The following is a 24,384-nucleotide window of genomic DNA, read 5'->3' on the forward strand; positions in this document are numbered from 1 at the left end:
TAGAACACAGTGTGTCAATATGAGGACCAAACTGTCCAATATTGCTCATATCATTGCTGCAGTTTCAGTTGAGATCATCACTTTTCATCTGTGCTACTCTTGAGATACACCAATGATTAATTGAAACAATTGTGCCCAATGTTACAGAATTAATTAATATTGTTATTATTATTACTATTATTATTATTATTATTATTATTTAACATTTGGAATCTCAACTCATTTGTCAATTAATATGGTTCAACTAAATAAGGAGCTAACATGAGTTGGCAATCAGGTTTAATTTAGGTATTTCTTTTTGTATTGTGATACATGTTTGGTCATAGTTTCATACAGTTTGCCAAAGGCCTGGCTTTAATTCCAACCAACCTACAGTTTCTTTGGGTAAGGAGCAATGATATTCAACAAGCAAAGGGGAAAAAACAAGTACCCAACCCAGTCCTAAAAACAATAAACACAATAACAAAAGTTCCTTTCAAGCAAGAGATGCTAATTAGTGTGGAAAATAACAAATACAATTGCATAAACGATGTTCGATCAACATTTCTTTTCAAGCTAAACATCTCACATTTTATCTCAGTTATTTTGCTCAATAGATCATTTACAATGTAGCATACCTGATTATTGTTTATTCCCACCATTCTTCTTGTCTTTCTTTCCACCCCCTTTTCCCTTTCCTTGCTCCCCTTTACATTTGTGTTCTCCTTGAGCCATCCCCTTCTGGAGCTGGGCTGTGTGAACCCTCTCAATCAGAGAGAAACAGTCTTCATCTGGACTGATAGGGCTGGACGCAAGCTTCCCAAGTTCATGTGGACATGAAGTTTCAGGATGTGTTTCTCTGGTTGGTCTCGGGTTGGGAGACGATGGCCTTGAGCAGCCTTTTCTAGGACTTCCATGACTTGGAGAGCTGTGCCTGGACTTCACATCTTCTTTTGGGACAAGATTTAAGTTTACAGACAAGGGTCTGCCAGGCAGTGGGCTCAGAGGTATCACAAGGTTATCTCCAGGGGCTCCTAGCGTGAGGAAGACTTCTGGGAATGTACATGTATCGAGGGTCTTGTGTCCCTTTGACAGATAAGAGTCAAATAACAATCAATGAAGATACACACATTGACTTTGGCCAAAAAGCTCATAATCTACAACCCCTGTGCCAAAAGATTTGGGACACTGTGTAACACATTGCTCCAAGAAGGTGCTTTTGAGCATTCCACAACTATCCCAGTCTTTTGTTGCCCCTGTCCCAACTTGTTTGAAATCTATTGCTCGCATCAATAAGAATAAGCATCCATTTACACTAATGTTGGGCTGATTATACCTCCAAACTGAGGTTAAAACTTATTCAGTTCTGTTTTATTTATGTTTTACACGCCATCCCAACATTTTTGGAGAGGGATTTTTGTTCAGGCTGTCGAACAGCTTACCTGCTGCGGTGTGAAGCTCATGGACACCTTCACTGTCATCTGTAAAGAAATTGCATGTCACTGTTCAGTACAAAGTGTTTCAGTGACTCTTGTTCAGCTATTCATTCACTGATGACAAACAAGTACTTGAAGGACTAGACTTTAAAAATGTCCACCTTATCAGTGAAACTCACACATGGGGTTCCAAGAAAGGAGCCTCTGCTTGATATCTAAAACAGGAAGGTAGGCTATGGCCACTTTATATGCATGATATAATAATGCTAAAATCTCTAGCTCTAAATTGTAACTATTGATTAATCAATTAATTAATTATTATATTCATCGAATAATTATCTATTATTTTAATCAATTTGGTGTCCTCTTGTGCAAATCATAACAGAAAAACCAGATGGATAAATCCATGCAATGTTGATTTCCTTTAACTATAATATATCCAACTGTTTTCTCTCAGCATTAGCACCTGCTTTGAAATCAAAACACTATTATATAAGGAGAAGAATTTACCTGTGCTGGGGAATTTAGCTTCTTCTGATATTCCTTCTCAGAGGTAAATGAAGCAGATTTGGGAATGGCCCTGGGGCTGCCAGATTCTGCAGATTCTGCATAAGCCCTTTGAGGTTGAGCGGTAGGTCTGGAACAGTCTTTCCTTGATGTTGTTGGTGTACTTTCAGCTATAGTGATGTGTGGTGGATAAACCTTGCAGAAGAAAGATAAAAACAAAAGGCAGCTGAGCTGTCATGTATTCCACCACAATAGTTGTGATATACTAAATCCTGATCAAGGATAACTGCCAAGTCTACATATATGTATTATACTAAATAAAATACAGATGGTAAATGTATGCTCCATGTCTATAATTGCATATTATGTGTGCATATATGTAACTTACGGGGATTCCAGCCTTTGAAGTTATACCACTTTCTTTTCTTTCACCATCCCCACCTATCCCTGGCAATTTAGGAAGTGCAACACGCTGATCGTCAAGCCGTCGTCCCTGACTGGAGGAAATTATTTTGAAGAATGCATCAGCATCTGCACCTGTTACAGAGAGTCAAGAGTTATTTCCATGACGCCTCAGAGAGAGGAAGCATACACATGACTATGTGTGTTTGTCCCACCTGTTGGTACATTATTTATAGCACTTCCATTGTGTGTGGGTGTGGCAGGTGTACTGCTGCTGGGCTGCAAAGAACAACGTTGCTCTTCCATACGTCCACTTTGTGCATGGCTTATCATTTTAAAGAACTGTTCCTGCTCAGCTGGAGATGCCTCCTAAAAAAGATTTAAAGAGAAAAAAGAAGTAAGAATTAGGACAACAGCCATAAAATATTCAAGAGGAAAAAAGAACCAGCTACAATTATTTTTTTCAAAAGACTAGAGGAGGGGCCTCCTTATCCATGACTGTTTAAAAGAATACAGGTTAAACGGAAAGTGGGAGTATTGGTAAAACTATAAGCTGTGTATTGTGCAGCATGACATCCTACCTGCTGCTGTTGGTCAGTTCTGGCATGGTTTAGGGAGGCAGACAGTTTATCACATTTATCTGCCATGGGATGATCTTTGTGCTGAGTAGTTGGGGTACCCTGATTTTGTAAGCTACTGGGTGCAGAACATCTCTGTTCGTCCATTCTTGAGCCCTGTTCAGGGAAAAATTAGACATGTTTAGATTGGACATGTCGTTGACATGTTGGATCAAAGTTGTTGAATTTATTGTTATGCTTTTTCTCTATGCAAAAAATGTCCGAAAACTTTCCAGAACTAAATCATTAACTTTTAGCAATAGTCTTCACACCATGCTCTGTATGGGGCCAACCTGGACTCTGGAGACCATGTAACACAAGTAGCTTGCATCTATCTCTGTAGCAGAAGATGGTGATGAGGTTTTTCCATTTTGTATCCCTGGCAATGAAGGAAGAGACACTCGCTGGTCATCAAGTCGTCTGCCCTGAGAGTTCTCCAGCAGGCTGAAGAACTTGTCAGAATCTGGACCTGTCAACGTGGAATCAGTTCAAATATGTATAATTGTAACATTAGAACATTAAAGAGCACTATCATTGTAAAAAAATTACATTTAAAAAAACAGGCAACATATTGTATTCTGACCTTTCGGCACCTTGCTCTGACTGGGCTTGTGTGTGGGTGTGGACTTGGGACTAACATTTAAAACACACCGCTGCTCATCCATTCGTCCATGGTGGGTATTACTTATTAAGTTAAAAAAATCCTCCTGATCAGCTTCAGTCAAGACCTAGATGAGAAAAAGGTGTGTAGCACATATTTAGGTCAGTAAATAAATAAGATGAAAAAAAATCATTGTAGTGACTTGATCATATACCTGTTTTTGAGCTTTATCTTTACTCTTCAGTCTTCCTATGTCTGAGTGGGGGCTGAAAGATGCTGAACGTGGAGGGCCTGAACCAGATACAGACTTATCATTTTTTGATGAACACTGGTTCTCTGAGGTTAGGATTTTAGGTAGTGAGCATCTCTGGTCATCCATTCTGGAACCCTGAAAAGGCATTAGGCCAGAATGCTTCAGTATTTTGGATCAGGAGGCACATTTCTTTAATAAATTAGTTCACTAAAACATTGAGTATTTAATGGCTTAGTGTAAGAATGTGTTTCATATATACTGTTCTATGAATTACTAACCTGGACTTTAGAGACCATGTAACACAAGTAACTTGAATCTCCTCCTGCAGTGGATGTGGTACTGTCACTTTGTAATCCTGGTAATGATTGAAGAGACACTCGCTGGTCATTGAGCCGGTTGCTCTGGGTGTTGGCCAAGAGGCTAAACAACATTTCTGAATCTGGACCTGGAAAATTAAATGTGACAGTGAACTTTAAAGATGAAACTTGCTGAACCTGGATCTATTAGGAAGAAAAGGTTAAGGGAAAATTGCAGAAAGTGCAATTTACTTCTGGAAATATTTACAGAGACACAGTTTTATGAAGATTGTGAGTTTTAATTATTACCTGAGTTCAGAGTACTTGCAGAAAGCTTTCTGTCAGTGTGTTTGGGTGTGCAGGGAGCACTCTTGCTAAGATCCAAGGAACAGCACTGGTCGTCCATGCGTCCACGCTGGCTGTGGCTGATTATATTCATGAACTTCTCTTGTTCATCAGATGATTCTGTCTATTGGACAAAAAATGTGTGATTTGACTAGATGACGATCAACATAAGAAATGTATAACTGTTGCACCAACCATAATGACCTAAACAATAACACAGACCTTTCTAGAATTTGAGCAGTCATGCTGAGAGGGAACCTGTAATTGGCTTGCTGGTATAGACAGGAGCTTCCTGTTGCTATCTGGGGTACTCTCTGTCACAGATATCTGAGGTGCAGAGCCATGATGGTTATTCATCCCAGGTTCCTGAAAGAACAAGTCACATTTGGACAGTCATTTAATTATTGAACCACTTGTGCTGGTACATGCACTAAGCCCCTCAAGTCTAGTACCTGGTAGTTAAACCCAGGCAACGACAGCCGCAGGGTATCATGGTGTTGTTCCTGTTTGTTGTTCAAGGTATTGGAAAACTCTTCACAGTGTGGACCTGGGAGGAACAGGGGTCACACAATCAACAATCACTCTACAAATGGACACATACATGTCGATTGCATCTTTTTGTCTACTGAACAGACCTGTATTTTTTACTTGTCGGGTTTTAACAGGACTCAAGGCGCAGCGCTGTTCTTCCATTCGTCCACGTTGTGAGTAACTCATAGCGCTGAGGATTTGCTCCAGTTCTTGGGCTTCCTGTTTCACATTAGGCAAAAGAAAAAGGAATATAGACTATGTTCTCCTTGGCAAAAAACAAAAATTAAACCAAGCATATAAACAATTTTGCTTAATTTTCCAACATAAATCTTGACATCAAAATAATGATTACCAAAAGCACACTCTGCATTATAACAGCAAACATGCCAGAGCCCATGTTAGATATCAATGATCTCTAACATCTCTACTCAATCAACATTGTTTTATGAAATTAAATATCAGTCAACAATAGTAGGAACTGGAACAGAAATTTAACTGATGGACAAATGTACACATACTTTCAAGCATAGTTATGCTCCAAAGGTCTTACCTGTTTTGTGTCATGTGCTTCTGGTTTAGAGTCCATTTCAGAAGATGCCATCATCAAAACTAATACAAAAAAAGGATAATGTCCCAAACTGAAAATTAGATAAAATGTTAATCAGTACAGAAAGTAAACAAAAATACTTCCAGTAATTGAAAGAGAACACATTCAATACTACTTAGAACTACTTTTTGTGCAATGTAAGGACGATCCTGATTGATGCTATTCCAAATATGTACTGGACGTGGCTTGGTGCGAGGCTTTTAAATAGAGTTAAGTCCTGAGTATTAACCATTACCATTAAAACCCCAGTGCCCGATCTTAATATTACCATCTGTAATCCCAGATGAAAACATAATCCTCCACATGGAGGGGGATGATCTTTTTCACTGGTAGGTGTACATATTCTGCTTACTGACCTACCACTGTACTTAGTCAATGTTTGCATTTTAATAGACAGTAGTTCTATATTCATTTGATGCTGTGGGTTCAGTTCAACAGCTAGCAAGGTATAAAATACAAAATTGTTCAGTTTATAAAAAAGTTAAAAAGTTATAAATGATGATAAGATTTACTGCATAAACTGATAAAATAAAAAAAAAAGAAATATTAATAGATGACCATAGAGCATAGCTGTGAATATCAAACATTTGAGACAGATACTTTCAATAGAATAATCTCATATTTGTTGTAAGAATATCAGTTGGGCATGGTTGAATAAGATATATAAAAGACCTCCACAATGATTTAAAATAAATCTCAGCATGGACATTCATTCTTTACTTTGTTATTAGGAAATGCCACACACAAGACACACTTAAAAGTGAATATTATGTTCCTTTTATTAGTCATTTTTAAACAAAAAAGAAACAAACACCCACTACACTTGCTACCAACAATATATTACATTTTAAGTTAAATGTGCAAGATTTCATAAGACAGCAGTTGAGACATGTTGTCTGAGATTACTTTTCCCAGAAAAAAGAAAAAAAAAGGTACCTGGAGAAAAAAAAAGAAAAAGATATCCCATACACGATGTCAATGAATACACTATACATACTTCTACTGATTTAAATACATCTATATTATGCTTGAATAGTATTTTTGAACCAGTTTTGTGGGAATTACAACGTTTTTTAGACAACACAATTATGTAAATCAAATATATATTTTAGTAACAAAAACAAGAATTTGAATGAAAATAGCAAAATAATCAAAATATGAATAATGTCTAATTAAATATTTTAATACAAGTTAAATCACAGCAGTATATAGAACCTAATTTGCAACAAACCATAAAAAGAGAAGTTTACAATAAAAGAGTCACAAATGTTTCCTTCCATGGCTACATCTACATTGTATCTTTATATTTCACTTCAGACGTTAGCAACCAATCATCTCAAATGAAAGACTAACCCCTTAATCCAGTGTAATCTTCTCTGTTCAGACTCAAATTGTCTAAGAATCAGGGTTAGGAACTTGGTCCAGACTCTTCAGGTCATTGAGGAAGCTGGTTGGAGTCAGGATATGAGATGACCCTGTCAAGGACAAAATATTTTTAATCAAAAAAATGTTTTTAACTCAAAACCTCTTGCTTGCTGCACTTTTAGGATCGGACATGGTGCCATCAACTGTGCTTGCTCACCAATCAGCACCTCCCATTTCCCATCAGTGGCTCGAGTGACTTCATAGGCAGAGCGCATTTCAGAGTGTGACACCCCACCAATCACAAATATGATAAGGCGAGGGCCAGTGCGATATTCTGTTGGACTTTTATTTTTGTGCCAGTGTCCAAAACGTGCACTGCTGTTAAAAAAAAAGACAAAGGTTACATGAGCAACAAGTAATTATTTACAATTGACCAGTATCCATTATACAATCCTCCTGTGTTTGACTGAAGTGGTGAACTTCACCCCATCCTTGCTTGTGACCAACTCAGTCTTTAGAGGATGCCATTTTCATGCCAAATCATAATACGATAACTTGTTAGCAAAAGAATGTTTATGTGTGGAATGTTCCAAAGAGATGTTTTTTTAGCATTCCATGACTTTCAGTCTTGTGTTGCCCCTGCAACCACTTGTTTGAAATGTGTTGCTGACATCAAATTTAGTATGTATTTACAAAATCAGCCGATAAGGAAAAACATTAAATATTGTCTTTGTACTGTTTTCACTGAGTATATTTCTAAAGTGATTACAAAATCATCACATCATTTTATGTTTTACACATTGTCCAAGCCATTTTGACCTGTGAAATGCATTGTTCTCCTTGGTACAGAATTCACTTGAAATTGACTCCTTTAGAAAAATGTAAACATGAAAATCCTATACATTTATTACACTCATTCGAAGTATGCAATAACATTCAACTTTTGGTTTAATGGTTAATCTTGCACAATCAGCTGGAAATTGTTTAAGGAATAAGTCAATGCACATGTGAAAGAGTGATAACAGACCTGCTGGTCAAACACTGTGCTTTAGGTTCATACTGCATGTCTATTTTTAGTGTAATGCTTTGCTTACTACCTCTGCTAATCAGTTTCATGATGTTACAAAAGAGGTCAAATTAACCTCTTTTCCAAATGCCATGTCTAGTTTTACATAGCCAGCCTATAACCTTGTGTTAGTATTAATGACTACTCAGTTCTAATTCTGCACTTTGGTAAAAAGGACTGAGACAAGCATTGTGCATTATGCAGATTATGAGTGAACCCAGGTCCATGAGAGTGGTCTGTGTAAGTACTATCATCAGGGATTCCCTGGGGGATTAAAGACTATTCAAAGCAAAGCAAAGTTTCACCTTTTAAAACACTTTGTCAAAAGCTTGGCTCCAACTAAGTTACAGGGATGAAAGCTTTAACTGATAAGGAACTTTAATAACGTTAATCTGTCTGCAACCCTAGTTGATATATCTGTTACCAAACAAAAAGCAAAACAAAGAATTTTCCAGCTGTAATGTTTTTCCTTTACAAGTGTTTTGTTTTCTCATCGCCAACCAACTGCTTTATGTGCATATACTGTGAACTGCGAAATGCGATGGTTATGTTTAATAAAAACATTTTCTTTTCCATTTCCAGCATCTACCTGACTGCAGTCTGGTTTGTTTTGATAGGAGCAGGATCTGAGATGAATGGCCACTGCTTTCTATCCAGTTTGTCCTCTATGGCATTCTGTGATACAGAAACAGATAGTGTAAAAAGCTGGATGCAAAATTGAGTAGGTGTGCCAGCAACATCAGAAGCATAACTTTTCATTACCTCCATGACATCTTTGATGATGGGTGTCCATCTAGAGAGCTGATACGTGCTCTCTGTGCGTGCCTTCCGCTCTGGCAGCGTTTTCCCAGCATTGCGGCCCTAATAAACAACACAAAAAAATGACAAACACTGAAGAAATACATCTATATTACAACATCACTGAGACTATCACCAAACTGTAAATGAGTAATTTACCCCAGCTATAATGTTACAGCCCAAGTTCTGCAGGTTGGTGATGATGTTGCTGTCAGCCTGTATATTTGCATGCTGGATGAGCTTGGCAAGGTTCTCCTCCCCAATGCCTGCATGGATAACAAGACAAGAAAACCTGAAAATGGTGAGGGCAATGATAAAATCTGATCCCTGCTTTTCACTTCATATCACAGCATCTGGTCATATTAACCCATTCAATTAAAAGTCACACAGTGTGTTCTTGTGCACAAAAATGGTTAGTTTAAACATTGTTCTACTAGTTGAATGAGACAGAGCTAGGATAAGGGCACACCTTTTTTCTTGTGAAATATGTACAGCAGTATGATGCGGATTTTGTCATAGGCCCCAATTTCATTGTTGAGGAGCACCGGGACAATGCTCTTCATGGCATCCCTCAGAGGTTCCCCTTCTGCATTTTCTCCCATTGCAAGGTCCTGTGTAAGACACCAGTAGTTAACCATTAACTGCAAATGGAATCTGAATTACTGGTAACAACTTTACTCAGCTGACAGACGACTCTTAAGGCAGCTGACACAGAGGATTAATTCCCTTTCAACCTTATTTCTTTTCCATCCACTTCTTTTCTTTCATGGCTGTACTATGATTTTAAAAATACTGCATTATCATTAGTTCTTTGACCCTTTTACCAAACCACTTTAGTGGTTTTGTAAAAACTATTTCTAAAAAAATTGCTGAATGTAAAAAAAACTCACGTAATGAAAGAAACTGTCATAGATTGCACAGTATATCCAGAGTTGCACTTGCAATCCATTAACTATGTCAAATACGCAGACAAATATTAGCCACTTAACTTGGGCTTTTATACTTACATCTGGCTTTTGAAAGTCCCTGGACACTTTGTGATCTCCCTAAAAGCTCTTGCTAAGCTTTATGATGAATTTGGAGATTTGGCCAATCAACAATAAAACTTTTTGGGAGGAACTGAACCAGAGAGCGGCTGGAGGAGCATAAAAATCCATTACATATTAATCATGGCGTTACACACATATATTTGTATTAGGCAGTCCAAACAATGTACAACACTTAACCAAACGACAACAGCTGACACAGAGCTGTTGCTGTTTGGATCACAGTGCCTGTCTTAGAGCCAAAACATGCCCATTGGATTAAAGAGGCAGCTTTCAGACATGCTGACAATCCATTAGTGCACTCCTGTGATTCAGTCATATAAAAAGGCCCCATTAACACTTGCATCTTATAATACCACAACCATGCATTGCTTATCATTTCCTGTGTGCCTGTGCCTCATCTGCCACGTGATTATCAGGTGGTACACTTCCCCTCAGGGAGACAAAGCATGTCTGGCATACACAAACAAGACAGTGGGGCTCAGCACTGGTATGAGCTATGGTTTTATCCCAGGCTCATGTTGATGGAAGGATTTCTACATTACCAAGTAGTGCACATATGTGTTATTAAATGCATTTACACTCATTAATGACATGACATCTTCTTCTGCATCTCTTTCGACATATGATGTGACGTCCAGGCCCAAGCTTCTTATGCAATATTACGATTACAATTCTCCATTAAATCTCACCGGTTAATGCCAGTTACTTATGAAAACACACCAGAGGAGCTATAAATACAGATGCCATCATGTGTAGTGTTTGGAGAGAGTGTGACAGACTAAATCCGTGTCTGACATTCTCTCAAAGATACTTTCTGTACATGACTAAGGCAGTAGGACATTTAATTTATTTATGGTTATATAACAACTACTGACAGGTTGTTAAGCCAACAATGTATGAGCTGACAAATTCCAAGAACATAAAGTTAAAGGCATCTATGCATGCCTTTCTTTTCAGGAATCAAGAGAACATTATCTTGTTTCTATTTACACCCAACTACCAACCAACATAGATCTAAAGAGCAACCATAGTTTTATTAATTTCTTTGCAACATCACATCAATGAAACTAATGAATGTGTGTAATCTATCAGATGTTTGACAATGATAATGTTTAACTCTGAACCGCATAGTCAAAATGTCAATGACACTGCCAAAAGAAAATGATTTGCTTCAAATCATAAACTCCAGTATGCTTATGATATAGAGTACTGACCTGTTCCACTTCACAAAGCTTATCAAGAGAGGCCTTGAATTTCTTCATACAAGCTTCAGCTAGGTGCAAGTGAGTAGAGTACTGTGAATGAAAATGTGTGAGGATTATTTATCAATGTATAGTTTTAATACAATTCTTATTGATTTATACAACCTAAAAACTGTTCCATACAACAACCACAGTTAACTACAATCTGAGAGGGACATCTTTGGCGCTCCTTTTTTTGGTGAGATTTCTGTCATTATTACACTCAATGTACAGTTACAGTTATCAATTTACAGTCAGAAATGTCTCCTAATAAAATAGTGACCCTACTAAGCAAGAATGTGCTCTGGTCCTAATCTTAAAACATCTCTGAGAGTTCTCCCTTTCCAGTAAATTACCATTAGATGATGATATTCAAAGGCATTCAAGGGTTGACTTTTAATTATCCCACTCACCATGCTTAGCTCCTTCTGATACTGTGGCATCTTCTTTAACATCTGTGAGAGATCTTTTATGTTGGCCTGAAATGCAAGACATTTTAACCATGATTGCAGCATAAGGTATGAATCACCTTCATGTTATATCATGGATATTTGTAATAAGAACTGAACTAACGACTGCAGCAGATGAACACTCACGTTGTCGGTGCACATTCGCTTACTCTCACAGAAGGAGCGAAGAAGCTCTGTCACTTTCCTGCAACAGTGGGTTTTGAAAATGATTAGTTATCTTGTGCAGGACCATATCTAATTAGTTAAATATTAACTAATTAAATATAAGTTAATAATATTACTAAGCATCCAAAGTGTAATGTAGCTGGATTTTTACCCAACTGTTATATACTTCACTACTTTACACTTCATTCATACAGCCGCAGTCAAAATGATGTGTATCAGGGCAGTTTTCAGTTCCACTGATTTCAATAACTCTAAATTATTCCTGTGACAGGAAAAACATTCATTAAGTTTGGTTCAATAATTAATTTATTATTGGTTTTCTGAAAATGTGACCAAATCCGCTGGCACAAAAATATACATATACTAACTTGAAAATGTGCACTTTTCTGGGAAGTCACAGCATTTCTTATACATGTATTTAACGCCATAATGGCACAAAATTCATATAAATGATTGTTGCTGATGAATGGCCACTGCTTTCTGCATATTGATTCTTTTCATTTCTCTCCATATGTATTACAATGTCACAATGTATCATAACACCAAGTGAAAGCAATGACCAGTGCTTGTTGGGAAGGCTGGCAGTGAAACCTAATCACAGGGTATTATGAGAAATACACTGCTAGATTTGTGACAGACTTACTTAGTGACATCTGCAATGTGCATATGTCTGAGCTGAACCCAGAGCTCATCATCTTCGTCCAATAACACTTCTCTCTCCTTTGCGTTCCCAATTCCAGTTGTCTGATAACTTTAAAAAATAAATAAATCAAGAAGAAAATGTGTAGAAAATGTATACCCAAGACAACCCACTCATATGGCAAAACAAATGATCAGCAACCAACAAGATGTTAACTCACCTATAGATATCCTGTTGGATATCTAGCAAGTCGTAGGCCATAGCCTGCAGAGTCAACTCATGAAGAATAGGCGAGATGGGATCATACCCACGATCAACAATCAGTAGCTGGGATCGATCCTTATCTGGGCCCTAAAAACAGTGAACATAGGTGATATCATCTGCTGCCAAGGAAAGGTCTGATTTACTTTAACAGTTAAATAATGAATTAGGATTGAGTCTACAGTACACATAATATAGAAGCAAACCCTCTCATGTTTTGTGAATCTGTCATGCAGTGAGTCTAATCAGCTTATATCTATATGAGTTCAATACTTCAGTAAACTTGTAGTCTTGAGCACAGTAAAATTACAAGGAGTGCTTAAGCAGCACATTATGGTAACCTATGTCAGATGTGTGGGGGCAAACGGTGAACAGTAGTACATGCCTGTTAAGACCCATCCCAGCAGCAAGGAAATGTCAGCTAAGAAAGACAGAAAAGAAGAATAGCAAAGGGGAAAGTTCCAACAAAGTGTGAGAAGAAGAAGCCACCAGAAATAAAACCCAGAAACCACCAAAATGTCACAACCTGGGAAGGTGAAGGGCTGCAGAATCCCAAAGGAAGTGTATTCTCTGAGATGGAAAATTTGATTTTGCAGAAAAAGCAGTAAAAGAATTCAGTTCACCATTTTACGACAAAGACTTATTTGATTGATACAGTAGAGCTCAAAAAAATGGCTAGTAGTCTGCTTAGTTCCTGACCTCTCCCATGCTTGGGTTGTCAGCTTTGTGAGCAGTAAGGCGCTGGTAGACCTCCTCAGCCAGTCTGGCATTCTCTTCTGGTCCCCTTGAAGACAGAGGTATAAACATGAATCAGCAACTTTAGCAGCAAACCACTTTCAATGTACTTTAATGCAAGGCTTTCATACTTGCGGTAACGGACTGCAGGGAACTCCTTAAGTGTGTCACACAGGGTCGCGATCTGCTCTGCCAGATTTTCCGTCATTTTGTCTTTCCCTTCATTTGGCTTAGAACTGTAGAAGGAGTACAAGGAGGTTGGGTCATCCAGGGAGAATACCTGCAGGGGTGAGAAGGATTAAGGCTTGCCTCAGTTTGACCACACCAAGAAGCACTAACACAGTTTTATCTGAACAATGGCAAACAGTACTGTGTGTGATGTGAAAGGTGCAAAACTGTTCCTCTCGGCTCTCTGTCACATTTCAGCATCTTTTAACTCATTGTTTGGTTTGAAGCTTCTAACTTTATGGTTTTGTTTCATTCTTTACTATCTAATCAACTGCTGATAACCCTACTGTACGCTACCAGCCATTCAATACAGAGAAAATTAGTGGAGCATTTTGTACCAGCAGGTACAGTGATTTTCTATACAGTGATGAGGGGATAATTTCGTACCTGAGACTCATATGGCAGGAAAGCAACGTTGATCTCTTTCAAAGTCTTAGTGACCTTGGCAACTCTGGATCGCCCAATCTCTGCAAAGAGACCATCTGGACAAGCTATGGAAAAAAGGAAATACATTAGAAATGGTAATGGCTGAATATAATTATTCTATATATTCTGAAAATTTGATATTTTGAACAGTACATTTAAAAAATTACTGACTGATGAATACATTTCCTTTACTTTTAAAACACTATATTTTTCATGGAATTTCAACATGAAATTAATGATCTATATGTGGAGAGTATCCTGTTCACACACAGACATACTTACTGTCAGTGAAGAAGATGTGGGCTGCTTTGTAAGTGAAGGCAGCATGTTTGAAGTCGTCAATGAGAGCATGGACTGACTATAATTGAAAACAATGTTTTGATTGACAGTCAACGATCACGAGAAAAATCAAAATCAACACAGAACATCTTAAAATTGTAGAGGGAACAATAAAGAAAAAGCAACAGCTAACCTTCTCAACAGGTGAAATCAAATATATGGCCTCCAAACTAGAGATGGGTTCCCTCCTTTTATTGATATCCTCCACAACTGAAAAGGAGAAATCAGAGAGCCTGGTGAACGTCATATGCAACTGCAAATAAATCATTAACATCATCTTGTAAAATGAAATTAGTGAGCACTCTGGAGCCTCAAGGAAATATGTTAAAGTTCTTCACTGTATAAACTAATAGAGTTAGTGAAGGCAGGTAATTTGGCATTCCTCAAAGTCTATCAAGTGGAGACCAAGTATCTTGTTATGTTACAGGGGCTGCTGGTGCGAGGCTGGGAGCCTTCTGCCTTCCCCATGCAATGCTCAGTACAGAAATTAAAAATTAACAGAGTATTTCTTTATTTTTACTTCACCAGCACTTCAAACACTGAGCAATGCGCATATTAAGCCATAACAATTAAATATACAGCAGCCCGCATGATGCACTTAATGTGCACTTTGTGAATTACACTAACCTTCAGGATGTGTTTTCCACAGGCACATGCATACACAGCTGTTCCATACGTTTTAAGAAAGTACACTGTAGACCTATATATTTTCTAAATATAATCCAGTATATTCTATATTTGCTTTCCCATGTTCCTGTGATCATATTTCTCAGGAAACAGGAAATGTTCTTAATGGGTATTCCCAGGGAGGCTGTTTCTCAGGATTAAACCCTAGAGTCCTACCATGTATATCAAATGAGTGTGAAATTCTCATATTTGGTTTTTGCTTTGATAGGGCTGGTGAAAACTGGTAATATATTTTATTTTTGATCCTACATGTCTACAACTGATGCACAGAATGTAAGACCATTAATTATCTGCAACTTACTGGTAACCCCCTCTGCCAAAATATCGGACATCTTGCAGCATGAGGACAGAATTCGCATGCTCACGTGATCCACAATAAGAACCTAAACAAACACACAATGAACACGGGTTATAAATACAGTGTGACAGGGGGAATTCATAATAAAAAATAAAATTCTTATTGTTACCTTCCATTCTCCATCCTTCTTCACACTTTTGATGACCCCATTGAGGATTTCTGTAGAAGAGAAAATGATTTATGCCGTATTACATAACTATCAATAACTTATGAGTAATACTTTGCAATTCTGTCTGTAAACCAGCTGTACCATAACACCAGAGGCTACAGAATAAAAAAACAGATTACAAAAAACGCAACATAAAGGATTTTTTTTATGGAAAGTTTTATCTTTCTAAATAGATGCACAGGGATGTGATCCATCAAATTGAAATGTTGTGACATCCATGCATAAACACAATGCAAAACAGCGGTTACGTGTTAAAACTCACTGACTCACGAAACAGGAACTATCTTGAAACCAAACCATTTTTAGCACAAGTATTTACTAACTCAGTTGATTGTTTGCAACTTCCTTGTGTCAAACCGTTGACATTGCAGTGGATGAATGTTCCAGATTTTCCTGCAATGTTTCAGAGCAGAGCTGGGCTACCTTGGCCAAAATGCCCTGAAATCAAAAATTAGTCCTGCGGATAAAAGACCTCAGTACTTCACAAACCATTATATTAAGTGTGGCTATTGTTTGGGCCATTTACACAACACAATATGTGTGGTCTACCGTCTCATCTTAAGGGTTTAATCCATTTAATTGTGTACAGAAGGAAGGAGAGTGTGGGGATATAAATATGAACAATTACAATCAACTTCCTTGTTTAATCACTCACTCACTTAGAAACACATCAGTGACTCTCCAAGACAAGTGAGTAATTGCTCTTTGACTTGTTACCACATTAATTCTCTAACTGACATGTAAATTGCTTAGTTATGGGACATGGACATGCTTATCATATGGTTTACTAAAAATACAAACACCTTACAAATACTGTAATCACTATGTTATGAAGTGTTTCCAAAATATTGTTTTATGTTCATGAGGCTACTGAATATCTAATGGAATTCTGGAAATCTGTTTGCCTCTGAAACAACCACATAACTTCATGCCCGTACTATTTCCATAAAGGGAACTGGAATAGATGACCACTTGTGACTGGGTGTGTTCATTTTTTTTAAATGCAACAACATACCTGCATGCAAATTGCCCTAAGGATTGTCTTGCCCAAAACAGACTGCTGTATTTGAACTTAACTAAATTGATTGTATCAGTACTCTGAGTTTATAACTTATGAGGGCAGATTTTATTTAATACTATCAACAGTAAGAATGGACAGTGCCTGCACATTACCATGCTTTAACTCAACTTGCATGGACAATGTCTTTGAGCATCAGATCAAGATCTGTCTCCATGCCACCATTCTAACCACTTGTGCCAATTTTCTAAGCCCAAACATGAACCTAACATAAATAATTAGGTTAAAGACCTGGTACAGACAAAAAACAAGTCATTTTGGTTAGTTGTGTTACCCGTGCAGACGAAGATTTCTGCAAGATATAAGAGTGAAGGGTGTGTTCACACTACACTCCTTCTCTGTACAAGAGCATAATTTACAGTAACAGACATCTCCTAACCACCGACATGGTAAAGAGATTGTTAAATGTTATTTTAACAATATTGAGAAACTTTTTCAAAGTTCAAATAAAATATTCGTTAACTTCAAATACCTCCAATTCTAATCAGTTATATAAAAAAGACACCCTGACCTGTAACTATATTGTGAATACTTAATTATGATCAACTTTAGATTTTGTAGAGATTCTGAATTAACACTGTATTAACGCCAAGTAATAACGTCACTTACAGAAATACAAAGCCTCATTTATTCTACAAGGTTATTGACACAATAGCATTTTGTGACAAAAGCTGCGTTTTTGTTCATTTTAAGCTAATTGCTTGACATCATAGCATGACGTTACATGTTATTGCTGATTTAAAGTCCATCACACGTTACTGTGTCACAACTTCCTTTCAGGTTAGCTAGCCAACGTTAGCTTAGCACTCGGACTGTCACAACACTTCTACTCACTATCGACGTCACGTTTCTTTCCTTTAAAGTATGTCAAATGCCAATTAAAGTACCAGCAACTGTTGTTATCAACACATGCAACACAGCAATAAAGCCTTTTATCAATGGCTTGGTTAGCGAATTCGTTCGACTAATTCGGTAATATTAGTATTTTAAATTGGGACTGGACCAGGAAGAAACCTTTGGTGGACCAACGTCCCCAGCAGAACTTTGAGTCGGCGTATAAGTTGAGGCTAATTTTTTATCAAGTTCCTACAAAGAAAGCTCGAATTAAATACCTCTTATTTTGTGGTGCTGGTAAACTTGTGAGAGCAGACAACGTTACGACGAATGTTTCACTTACTTTCTCCAACTACCGCTTTCAGCCCACTCGGTGCCATCTTGACAGCAATCTGGTGGACGGTCGGCTACTTCCTTGTTGTTTAACTTATGTGGTGTAAGCGTACTTCTTTTAACAGGGAAATATTGCCCCCTGCTGTCTGATACTTCTATTGCAAGATCACATGTGCTTTTCACATGTATGCGTTGGAACAAAAATGGTTAGAACGCGGTAGATCTTGGTTAGGTTAAATCATATTTGATGAATTGTGTGGTTCCTTTTCGCCTTTTCTGAGAAAAATGTACTGCATCTAGTGACTATAATAGTTTTTGGGAGTAGGTTATAAGTTGTCCCCTACATTAAAATACTGTCACTTTTCACAGCAGGAATAGTATTTATGAGCCTATCACAGCATAAAAAGTAAATAATTTTTTTCTAATTTTATTTTGATTTTCATAATGAATGGCAGCCATGAAAAAGAAACAGCTGCAAGACGTAAATACACATGTTATTGCCAGTGCTTTGGGGGACAGACTGTAAGACATCCAACTGGCAACTCTTCCTTGCCAGATGCATTTGAGGATATCATCTGTTGAGCCCTGGGAAAAAGGTGTCATCACTTCATCATCACGAATGAGAGATTCAGCTGTTTGTTAGGTGTAGATAGTATCAGGATACATCCAAGGGTGTTCAGCAAGCCATTTTAGAAATGACTTGTGAATTGTTACAAACAATTTATTAACTGTTATTATAACTGTATGTGAGGGCAAATGTTACCTCTTAAAATGAGCATTACCTTGGAACAGCTGCTTCACTCTCACATAATTGTGGTGACATTTAGGGCCAAATTCATCAATAAATATGCAGCCATAAGATGTCCAGCGCATGCGATCCATCATATCCCAACACAAGCAAATGCAAATCCATTAACAAAAATAAATGTTCGTAACACAAATGGTGAAGCAAAACCACCAAATAACTTCAATAACACAACTGCATTAAAATGACAGTGCTCATAGGGTCAATACCCCCGACCCCCTCAACTTCTTCATGTAAATACAATGGATGTGATTAGGCATTTCTGACACTGATAACCTGAAAAAACAGTTAAATAATTTCAGGGCCGGCCATTGCAGGAAGTCATGGGGTAATACCCGGTGTGTAGGCAAGGTGTAACAAGTGATTTTCGATTAAAACAACAAATTATGAACCCAAAGGAACATTCAATGCCTCTGTGCAACAAGTAACCCTACATTTTAAAGAAAGCTACGGTTACATATTCAGAATATTCCAGCTAATGTTTGCCAGAAGAGGTAAGAAGTGACTACAGCAAAGTGGAAAAGAGGTTCAATGACCTGATAAGAATCCTCATAACATCATGCTAACATGTATTTGATGTATAATACAGACATTTAAGAAAAAATATACCCACCGTGAGGCCTGAGGGTAGTGGTAGCATCACATTTGGGGATATGCCCCCCAGATGGTTTATGAAGGCAGAGGTTACAATGAATGCGGCAAAACATAAATAAATCACGAAACATGGAAATAAATACATTAAGTAAAGTAAAGCTACCTGGGTTTTTGGCACAGGCCAAAAGACAAAACATGTTGCCACCAGTAGCTCTCATAAACATGATGAAAATTGTATATATAACATTGAAGGTGACAAATACTTAGATCAGTTATTTTGTTTTCCAGTTTCTACTTCTAATTCAAATTAGTTTAAAGAGAGTTTTTTGCACTTCGGTACTAAGGTCCCTTTCTGTTGATCAGTGTAAAAACTGCCTTATTACAACCACTATGATACAATGTTGAAAAACCCTACACATGCAAAACATCTCCTGGGGATTTCTTTTTATAGGCACTGCATCTCACAACATGAATCATGACAATTATGTTAGATCCAACAAGATATTACTGAAATTATAATTTTATGACAGCGAAATCACACAAGCTTAACTCATCAGGCATTCAAACACAAATAATTCTGTAATTTGAAAAGTCTTACACATGTAAATTAAACTTAATATTAGCTAGATGAAGCATAATAAATTGCTGGAAAATGTCCAGCACAGCCTCAAGATGCGTTAACTTCTCAGATGTTTCCAGTGTGTCTTGCTCCTACATGAGTCCGATCAGTCTTCTTCTGCCAGAAAACACTGCCAGGTAATCCTCCGTTAATGGTGCTGAAAAGTAATTTATTTCCTCATCCCCAATCCTCAGTTCTCAGACTCTGCAGACATGTTTTTTAGTATCCGCCGCTCCTTACGAACACGCATTCGCTCTTTGAAGTCCTCCAACTCCTTCCTCTGAAAATAAATAAGACACAACCATTTAGTGATATACATTGTTCTGTTCAGCAACAGTAAAACACAGTTAAAGCAGCTCTCCATGAAAAGGTACAAAAAAGAAAATAATTTGTGGTTATAGGGTTTGATTGTGATGAAAAGTGAGAAAAAAAAGGATTATAAACCCAATACTTAAACCAGAAAGAGAGAAAGAAAGAAAGAAAGAAAGAAAAATCCTAATAATAGTTACTAAAACTATAATTTGATTTTACAATTCTAACTTGTTTTTTATGGTTTTATTGTTCGTGGATGACGTGGATTTTGTAATCACATGAACTCTCTAGATTACACTTACATGCATTCCCTCGTCGGGGGGGAAGATTTCCCTCTGGATAACATTAAAGATGCCATCATAGAACAGAGAAGGAGACATCTGTTATTATCAGAAGCACACTGACTAGTTGAGTGAACTGACGTGTGATCAAAATTATCAACATTACTGACCTTTCTCTTCACTATATACTCTTCAAAATACTCTGCTTGATTTGAGATCCAGAACATGGTCACGGGAAAAGACAGATACAGCATCATCTGATGAAAACAAACCCAAAAGTACCAGCTAGTGAGTGATCGTGGAAAACTGTTACATGAGCACAACCTATAGCAGCAGCTAGCTAGATCGAACCACGAAACATGGGCCGATTTGTAAGGGTTTAAACCTTACGAACTATACACATTACATGTCATCAGAAGTAGCTTTAAAATATTAGATACTTACTCTAAACACCTCTATTTTAACGCCCATTTTAACAAAGATTCCGGGCTTTCAACTGTGAAGCGTTGTCTGAACTTCAACCATCGCCAAAGACCTTCACATAACTTCCGGGTTTCTCGAAAGTCCAATCACTTTGATGCAAACACGCATGCGCTGATGTTGTTGGCAATGTTTTTTCATTTCATTTCTTTCTTTCTTTTTTTTTTTTTTAACATAGTTGGAAATAGACAATCCAATCTGTGGTATGTCATTCAAATACAATTTCAACGCTTAATGAAATAAAATGTGGAGGTCTCCAAATCTCAGGCTTACTTTTGGGTCGTAGCTGACCCATTATATACGCATTTTGAGCATTGGTTGTCCACGGAGGGGTGCTGCAAACCACTGAATTTGTCAAGATGTCATTCTCTCTGTATATTTAAGAACTGCAATAGTTACTACCAAAAACCTGCACTGGATGTGTTCTGATCTCGTTATATTGACCATCACTGTATTTAACATATTTACAATCAGGTTTGTCTTGACAGGAAGCCAATCTTTAAAATATATATCTTTAAATATTTTACTAAACACATTTCACTAGATCTTGAAACTATTTCAAACTTTTAGGACACACATGTTCTGACAAATATGTTTCTTTTCAAACTGTCACCTACATCCTAACGTTATAAATCAATTAAATCAAAAAATATGTAGGCTATCAAATTGATAACCTTTCGGCCTTCAGATTAGAACAGTGCTATAGCCTTAAAACACCTTTGCGAGCTTTTCATCTATATCGTAATGAAGTTCCTAAATGTGCTGTCGGATTATTCAAAGGAAATCCTTTATGCCAGTGATCCCCTTTTGCACAGGTATAATTTCTCCTCACAGTTGCCGCTGAAGTTGCAGTCCGTGACACGCTCATTACGTCCCACGAAAGATCAACGCGTGACGTCATCGACAACGAGAGGTGTTCAGGATCCTCGGAGAGAAAGATCCCGCGCGCCCTGGCAACCTGATAAACCCAGGTAAACGCCGTTGTTTCAACATTATTCTACCAGTCATGTTGTCTCAGTAAACCGAATGAGTAGACAGCAAGAGACATGGTAACAGCAGTATAAAGGCTTGAGTTGTAGCGCTGATGCCCGGCGCCCACTGAGACCGTTCACTTGCACGGCGGCCTGTTCTAGCTAACTAGCTTGCTAGCTAAAGCTAGTTGGCAGTTGTCTATCAAAAGACACAATAACCGCACCTACATTGTGTGTCTGTATGACATCCCTTGCCTGTCTCACCCACTGTTGGCCACAATTGCGCTACATATAGCCCAGTAAAGGCTGCTACGTCCACGGTGTTGGGCATCTATTGCTAGTTTGCTCGTCGACTGTCTTGTGTTGTTGGAGACGGTGACGCCGTCACGGTGATGATGGCGCACACTCAGACTGAGGCTATTTGATGAGAATGCAGTCAATGGAGCAGATAACACCAAATAGCACTGTAGCCTTATGTTCATTTTCCAAAACTGGCTGCCATGAATATAACAGCTTTATCTTCGTTCGCTTTCACTTCTGCTGTGCACAGAGCTAACGTCCATTACGAAACCCGGGCAATAATCTATGCCCTGTGGCCTAACGTGAGGATCTTGGCTTCTCATCGATGGTCGGTCGCCAGCAGTCATTACTTTACAATTTATCGTTTTATTCACCACATCTAATAACGGTCCCCATATCAGAAAGATGTGTTTAGGTCTGTAGAGTGTATATGGTTGAGTATTAGACACAAAGCAGTGGCATTCAGCCGACTGGTATGTTCAAACAGATTACTCATTCAAAGGCCCGTTATTTAGCACACTGTCCCTGTTTTCCTTATAAGAGGAATCCTGAAATCTACCGGCGTGAACGTGCTTTTTAATGTTTGACAATGGCTGTAATAGTTTGGGGCCCAATGTGTAACAACATAGGGTTGTGTCTAATAAAACACACTAGCCTGCCTGTAGTCACTGCCTGCTTGGATAGACTTCTTTGCCCAAAGGTGTATAAAAACCCAGGCAGTTTAAAGCCCTTGCCCTACTGTTACCAGTTATCAATGCTTTTGCTTTGCCACCTTCTGTTAACAAGACTTTTCTCAGTCTGTTACCCAAACCAGCATATTAGGAATGAATGAAAGACATGGGTTAGTTTTGTGATCAAGGTTTGTGTGTCACTGGTTGGGTATAAAAGTGTTATCACTGTCTACACAGTGTGAGTAAATAAAGAGAACAAATTGGGTCAAGGGGCATGCAGTTACCAAGTAAACAGTTAATCAAACAAACTAAGAGGGATGACCTACTAATTGCACTATTGCAAATTATTTCTCAAAGTTTCAAGCTAGGAAAATGCATGTGTGTTGCATAATCTACAGACTTAGGTCTGGCTGTAATTTTGGTTATCATGTCCTATGAAAAAGAAGACACTTTTTCTCGTCCCTTCCTATTTTTTTCCTTTATTTTTTAGTTTCTCTTTTTTTAAGTTCTGTTCTTTCTAGTTTAGTTGCCATGGTAACACCATCCTTGGCCTAGTTGTGAATGACCTCTGAATGAAAAGGAGTGTGTGGTCAGGGAACAAATGAGCGAGCAAACAAAATCTATTACGATGTGTGAGTGTATGTGCTTCATTTGTCACTTCTGAATCATCTGCAATCATACTGTGGTATGTTGGGAATAAACAATATTGACCTTTTTTCATTTTCTGATGACCTGAATATATATATAGTGCTATTTCAAATATTACATTTTATTTTCTTCTAATCAAGGCTTTAATGACAATAGAAACACCCCATTTAACACCAAGCACTAGTTTCTGCCCTCACTACTTTTCTTTAAAGCCTTTACCAAAATCGTGACAGTTTACTTGTTTGTCATTTACTTTTCTGTCTCCCATCTATTTTTAAACCATGAAAGGTCAGTCATCAGCATATATAGCTGACTAGTGATAGCATCACACAGGGATTTTGAACCAGATTCATAAGAAATTGTTTCTTGTATTAGCGGTTTTTCATTGCAACTTTTATGATCCCAAAGCAGCAGTTTCAGTCTTGTGTTTATATTTGTTTCACAAGTTGGGAAAACAAAATTAAGCAATCGTCATTTTCTAATTTGACATGGTGAAACTAGTCAGAGTATTATTTATTTGGATTTGTGTCTCTGGCCACCTGGAAAATTTCATTCCAAGATTCATCCTTAAGCTCTATTTGGTCTCTGCCAACTGCTTATGGAAACACCTGATGCATTTGTAGCTAAATTCACAGCCATATATGTACTATCTTAGCTAGTTGTTAACTGTGTTAATCTGCTGTTTGGTGCTGTTTGGTAGTTTTCAGTGGGTTTTTGGAGCTTTTCCTTTGAAAATGTTGTGGCTGAAAAGATGTAGTGAAAGTTAACAAAACTATTAAGCTGCCGGTTGGACTGCTAAACAATAAGTTGGAACCTGTTGTTAAGCACGTAAAGTGAAGGAATGCTTAAGATTTGGGTGATTATTTTGTGTAGGTTCATCACTATAA

General features: G+C 37.7%; 4 protein-coding genes across 7 annotated transcripts in view; 1 reads left to right on the forward strand and 3 right to left on the reverse strand.

Annotated features, from left to right (window-relative positions):
- Positions 1–35: 35 nt before the first annotated feature.
- Positions 36–5,627, reverse strand: LOC119013859. Of its 2 annotated transcripts, none has more exons than XM_037088747.1 (15): positions 5,518–5,627; positions 5,072–5,186; positions 4,889–4,983; positions 4,659–4,802; positions 4,401–4,560; positions 4,074–4,240; positions 3,757–3,930; positions 3,525–3,669; positions 3,235–3,410; positions 2,906–3,058; positions 2,540–2,693; positions 2,311–2,459; positions 1,926–2,117; positions 1,422–1,460; positions 36–1,065 (listed from the first exon to the last, which is right to left on the reverse strand). In XM_037088747.1, exons 1-15 carry the CDS (start codon positions 5,569–5,571, stop codon positions 622–624), a joined length of 2,361 nt encoding a protein of 786 aa, XP_036944642.1. In that variant the 5' UTR covers positions 5,572–5,627; the 3' UTR covers positions 36–621. The 2 variants fall into 2 exon arrangements, with proteins under 2 accessions (XP_036944642.1, XP_036944641.1); XM_037088746.1 differs by having other exon boundaries at positions 3,214–3,410.
- A 701-nt stretch (positions 5,628–6,328) lies between these two features.
- stxbp2 (syntaxin binding protein 2) lies at positions 6,329–17,946 on the reverse strand. Of its 2 annotated transcripts, none has more exons than XM_037090302.1 (19): positions 17,827–17,946; positions 15,512–15,561; positions 15,346–15,427; positions 14,491–14,567; positions 14,301–14,376; positions 13,980–14,083; positions 13,496–13,644; positions 13,329–13,413; positions 12,589–12,719; positions 12,372–12,479; positions 11,690–11,747; positions 11,507–11,572; positions 11,067–11,147; positions 9,273–9,414; positions 8,963–9,069; positions 8,768–8,866; positions 8,595–8,680; positions 7,157–7,314; positions 6,329–7,049 (listed from the first exon to the last, which is right to left on the reverse strand). In XM_037090302.1, exons 1-19 carry the CDS (start codon positions 17,861–17,863, stop codon positions 6,970–6,972), a joined length of 1,776 nt encoding a protein of 591 aa, XP_036946197.1. In that variant the 5' UTR covers positions 17,864–17,946; the 3' UTR covers positions 6,329–6,969. The 2 variants fall into 2 exon arrangements, with proteins under 2 accessions (XP_036946197.1, XP_036946196.1); XM_037090301.1 differs by having other exon boundaries at positions 7,157–7,317; positions 17,827–17,936.
- An 813-nt stretch (positions 17,947–18,759) lies between these two features.
- On the reverse strand, positions 18,760–21,799 carry LOC119014814 (protein PET100 homolog, mitochondrial). 2 transcript variants are annotated; one of them, XM_037090303.1, is made up of 4 exons: positions 21,740–21,799; positions 20,598–20,684; positions 20,449–20,481; positions 18,760–20,114 (listed from the first exon to the last, which is right to left on the reverse strand). In XM_037090303.1, exons 1-4 carry the CDS (start codon positions 21,773–21,775, stop codon positions 20,025–20,027), a joined length of 246 nt encoding a protein of 81 aa, XP_036946198.1. In that variant the 5' UTR covers positions 21,776–21,799; the 3' UTR covers positions 18,760–20,024. The 2 variants fall into 2 exon arrangements, with proteins under 2 accessions (XP_036946198.1, XP_036946199.1); XM_037090304.1 differs by lacking the exon at positions 21,740–21,799 and adding an exon at positions 20,872–21,031.
- brd4 (bromodomain containing 4) overlaps positions 21,782–24,384 on the forward strand; it is a 28,253-nt gene continuing 25,650 nt past the window's right edge. The window contains exon 1 of the mRNA XM_037090300.1: positions 21,782–21,878. The gene's annotated coding sequence lies outside the window, so the exon portion shown is untranslated. The remainder of the gene's footprint in view (positions 21,879–24,384) is intronic.

The sequence above is a fragment of the Acanthopagrus latus genome, chromosome 23 (assembly GCF_904848185.1).
Source record: "Acanthopagrus latus isolate v.2019 chromosome 23, fAcaLat1.1, whole genome shotgun sequence".
Classification (NCBI taxonomy): domain Eukaryota; kingdom Metazoa; phylum Chordata; class Actinopteri; order Spariformes; family Sparidae; genus Acanthopagrus; species Acanthopagrus latus.

Bases quoted from the DNA above. Each gene is read 5' to 3' on its own strand.
- LOC119014814 (XM_037090303.1), bottom strand. From the start codon at position 21,775: ATGAGCGTGTCACGGACTGCAACTTCAGCGGCAACT. The intron at 20,482-20,597 runs GTCAGTAATGTT...AATGTTATCCAG, and splicing joins AGTATATAGTGAAGAGAAAG to AGGGAAATCTTCCCCCCCGA. The intron at 20,115-20,448 runs GTAAGTGTAATC...ATTTATTTTCAG, and splicing joins CCCCCGACGAGGGAATGCAT to AGGAAGGAGTTGGAGGACTT.
- stxbp2 (XM_037090301.1), bottom strand. From the start codon at position 17,863: ATGGCACCGAGTGGGCTGAAAGCGGTAGTTGGAGAAA. The intron at 12,720-13,328 runs GTCAGGAACTAA...CACTGTTTTTAG, and splicing joins ACAACCCAAGCATGGGAGAG to GGCCCAGATAAGGATCGATC. The intron at 9,070-9,272 runs GTGTGCCCTTAT...TTATCCATGCAG, and splicing joins CATATTTCACAAGAAAAAAG to GCATTGGGGAGGAGAACCTT.
- LOC119013859 (XM_037088746.1), bottom strand. From the start codon at position 5,571: ATGATGGCATCTTCTGAAATGGACTCTAAACCAGAAGCACATGACACA. The intron at 2,460-2,539 runs GTGGGACAAACA...TCTCTGTAACAG, and splicing joins TATAAATAATGTACCAACAG to GTGCAGATGCTGATGCATTC. The intron at 1,066-1,421 runs GTAAGCTGTTCG...TATCTGTCAAAG, and splicing joins TGAGCTTCACACCGCAGCAG to GGACACAAGACCCTCGATAC.